This window comes from Puma concolor, chromosome B2 (assembly GCF_028749965.1).
Source record: "Puma concolor isolate L17-30 chromosome B2, mPumCon1.1.hap2, whole genome shotgun sequence".
In the NCBI taxonomy this organism is placed as follows: Eukaryota; Metazoa; Chordata; class Mammalia; order Carnivora; family Felidae; genus Puma; species Puma concolor.
This window is the reverse complement of record NC_141671.1, coordinates 2,193,936-2,197,769: the sequence shown is the minus strand read 5'-3', so window position 1 is coordinate 2,197,769 and position 3,834 is coordinate 2,193,936. Positions and strand designations below refer to the sequence as shown.

The 3,834-nt window shown below is 39.4% G+C and overlaps 1 protein-coding gene across 1 annotated transcript; it reads left to right on the top strand.

Moving 5' to 3' along the window:
* Nucleotides 1–481: 481 nt before the first annotated feature.
* Nucleotides 482–1,423, top strand: LOC112853445 (putative olfactory receptor 1F12P). Its single transcript, XM_025916981.2, has one exon. It carries the CDS (start codon nucleotides 482–484, stop codon nucleotides 1,421–1,423), a length of 942 nt encoding a protein of 313 aa, XP_025772766.1.
* Nucleotides 1,424–3,834: the final 2,411 nt, after the last annotated feature.

The following is a 3,834-nucleotide window of genomic DNA, read 5'->3' as shown; positions in this document are numbered from 1 at the left end:
TTTTAGGAGGCTTAACTTTTTACACTTGTCAACCATGTTACCATATTTTTCTTTTGAATCTTAAAAAGATAAGATGGTTTATCTTCTTCTTATAAATCCTAAGTGTTTATGCCTGACTAGTTTTCAAGAGGGATGGTTCATAGGGTGTTGGATAAATATCTGGAAAATATTTCTCATTAAATCTCAAAGTTCAACACAGAGTTACTTAGTGTGTGAGACTCACCGATGTTTTCCAACACACAGCAGGCAGCCAGGCAGCACCTGGCAAGGGAGGATAAATAAAACGTCAACTGATAAAATGGAAGAACATATCCATGATCAGTGAAGCTTGGGGGAGACTACCAGAGAGGAGGTAGGATGGCCTAAAGAGAAAATATTTAGTAAATGGGACTAGGGGAGTAGACAAAAACTAAAAAGGGAAATTTTTTTTGATGTCAAAAATATTTCATCTTCTGGGTCTTCATGCAGAGATACCCAAGCAATGGAACAAGGAAACCAAACCAGTGTCTCCGAATTTCTCCTCTTGGCCTTTTCAAGATGGCCAGAGTGGCAGGCTCTCCTCTTTGCACTTTTCCTGTGCCTCTACTTAACAGGGCTGCTTGGAAACTTGCTCATCTTGCTGGCTATTGTCTCAGACCACCGCCTCCACACACCCATGTATTTCTTCCTTGCCAATCTGTCTGCAGTAGACCTCTGCCTGCCTTCATCTACAGTTCCCAAGATGCTGCTGAACATCCAGGCACAGACTCAGACCATCTCCTATCCTGGCTGCCTGGCTCAGATGTATTTCTGTATGATGTTTGCCAACATGGACAATTTCCTTCTCACAGTGATGGCATATGACCGTTTTGTGGCCATCTGTCATCCTTTGCGTTACTCCACCATCATGACCCAGTGCCTTTGTGCCTCTCTGGTGGCTGTGCCATGGATTCTTGCCACTTTGAATCCCCTCTTGCACACCCTTATGCTCGCCCGTCTGCACTTCTGCTCTAACAACATGATCCACCATTTCTTCTGTGATATCAACTCTCTCCTCCCCCTCTCCTGTTCCAACACCAGTCTCAATCAGTTCATAGTTCTGGCTGCAGTGGGGCTTATTTTTGTGGTACCTTCGGGGTGTATCCTGGCATCCTACAGCCTCATCATCTCTGCTGTGATGAAAATCCCTTCCACCCAAGGAAAACTCAAAGCTTTCTCCACCTGTGGATCTCATCTTGCCTTGGTCATTCTTTTCTATGGAACAATCACAGGGGTCTATATGAGTCCCTCATCCAACCATTCAACTGAAAAAGACTCAGCTGCATCAGTGGTCTTCATGGTTGTAGTCCCTATGTTGAACCCCTTCATATACAGTCTAAGGAACAATGAGCTAAAGGGGGCATTAAAGAAAGCTGTAAGCCAGACCAAAATCTTCTCCCAGTAATTTGTACTGATTGAAAGGCATTAAACAGGAGGCAAGTCCTCATGAGATCATTGATATTCCAGTCACAGTTACAAAGCTGTTATCAAATACCTAACTAAAGTTGGCAACGACCTAAATTTGTTACCTAATCACAGGATTTATCTATTTGAGCTCCCAAAGGTATTACTGTTGTTGGCAAACATGAGGACAATAAAGTCCCTGAAAATCACAGTCAAAATATGAAATCAACATTCAATTGCATCATTAAGAACTTCCAGATGGCTCAGATCAACACGGAAACGTACATGGGGAGTGCAGAATGGAGCACCTCCCCCCAGGCCTGTCTTCGTAGAGTAGGCAGGAGGGATGTAACCACATTGTTGTGCATGAAAAACAGTAGAGAATAAAATTAAAGGTTTTGAATCATAACTGCAATGAGAGGTTAAAGAGAAAAGATATTGATGAGGGTGTAAGAGGTCAGGTAAAGTTCAAGACAAGCCACACTTGGTCTGGGTCCTAGTTGCAAAGAAATAGAAATCAATTTTATTTTTACATAGAAACAATGAGAACATGCCAAATCCATTAAGGAAGGCTTGTAGGTAAGAAGGAGCATGGTGTGTGTGAGTGAGTAAATGTACTGAATAAACTAATCTGAATGGGTGAAGTGTCCACATGAGGGATTGTGAGGAATGAGGGATGGGTTGTTATTTCTTACCCTAATGTTTTTTATATTTAGTCACATTTTGTAATAGTATCATATGAATTCCCTATAACCTATCTTTATCCCCTGTGTGAAAAGCAGCATTTATATCATCCTTCTGAAATCTATATAAATCTTCATGATGGTCTGCAGAGAATTGCCTGGAAGACTATTAACCATTTTTAAACTTAAAGTCTGTGCTGTTATTTAGAGGTGTCTATGGGAGAAGCAACCACACCAGCAATTCAGAGCATATGCCTCTGTGATCTTTGATTTGGAACTCATAGCTTATGTAACAGATTGTTTTCTGTGTCCGTGTTATCACCTAGAGTCCATATGCCATATGTCCCATATATTAAGTCATACTATCCAAAACATCTCTTTAAAGTTAGTAAGAAAAATAAATAAAATGCTTAATCATTTTTTTCTTTTTTATGTTTATTTTTGAGAGAGAGATAGAGTACAAGGGAGGGGAGGGGCAGAGAGAGAGGGATACACAGAATCCGAAGCAGGCTCCAGGCTCCGAGCTGTCACCACAGAGCCTGATGCAGGGCTTGAACCCATGAACTGCAAGATCTTGACCTGAGCCAGCTGGACACTTAACCAACTGACTCACCTAGGAGCCTGCACTTCAATTGTTTCAAATCATAACTGTAACGTTTGTTGCAGTTCAAACATTTATTGAAATGTTGCAAGGACCACAAAGTATCAGAGACACCACCGCAAGCATGAAACCTACAGATAACACAATGACTCTAAACCCATACCTTTCAACAATAACACTGAATGTAAATGGACTAAATGCTCCAACCAAAAGACATAGGGTATCAGAATGGATTAAAAAAAAAAAAAAACAAGACCCATGTATTTGCTGTCTATAAGAGACTCATTTTACACCTGAGGACACCTTCAGATTGAAAGTGAGGGGATGGAGAACTATCTATCATGCTACTGAAAGTCAAAAGAAAGCTGGAGTAGCCATACTTATATCAGAAAATTAGACTTGAAACTAACAAGAGATGAAGAAAGGCATTATATCATAATTATGGGGTCTATCCATCAAGAAAAGTTAACAATTATAAATGCTTATGCCCCCAATTTGCATGCACCCAAATATACAAATAAATTAATCACAAACATAAGCAATCTTATTTATAAGAATATGGTAATTGCAGGTGACTTTAATACTTCACTTAGAGAAATGGACAGATCATCTAAGCATAAAATCAATAAAGAAACAAAGGCCCTGAATGTTATACTGGACCAGATGGACTTGACAGATATATTCAGAACTTTTCATCCAAAAACAGCAGAATACACATTATTCTCGAGTGCACATGTAATATTCTCCAAGATAGATCACATCCTGGGTCACAAAACAGCCCTCAATAAATATAAAAGAATTGATATCATACCATGCATATTTTCAGAACACAACGCTATGAAACTTGAAATCAACCACAAGAAAAAAATTGGAAAACATGCAAATGCATGGAGGTTAAAGAACATCCTACTAAAGAATAAATGGGTCAACTAGGCAGTTAAAGAAAAAATTTTAAAATATATGGAAGCAGAGGAATGAATTTTATTGCCAGATAATAGAAAATATTTGAGTAAATAGAAGCCCCAACATACTCTTTCTTCCTTAGTAAATTTGGTAGATAAAAATGAGAAGTGAAGGGGGAGCCAAGATGGTGGAACAGCATGGAAGTTTTTTTGCGTGTCTCGCATC

Coding starts and splice junctions, on each gene's coding strand:
- LOC112853445 (XM_025916981.2), top strand. CDS start 482: ATGGAACAAGGAAACCAAACCAGTGTCTCCGAATTTCTCCTCTTGGCC.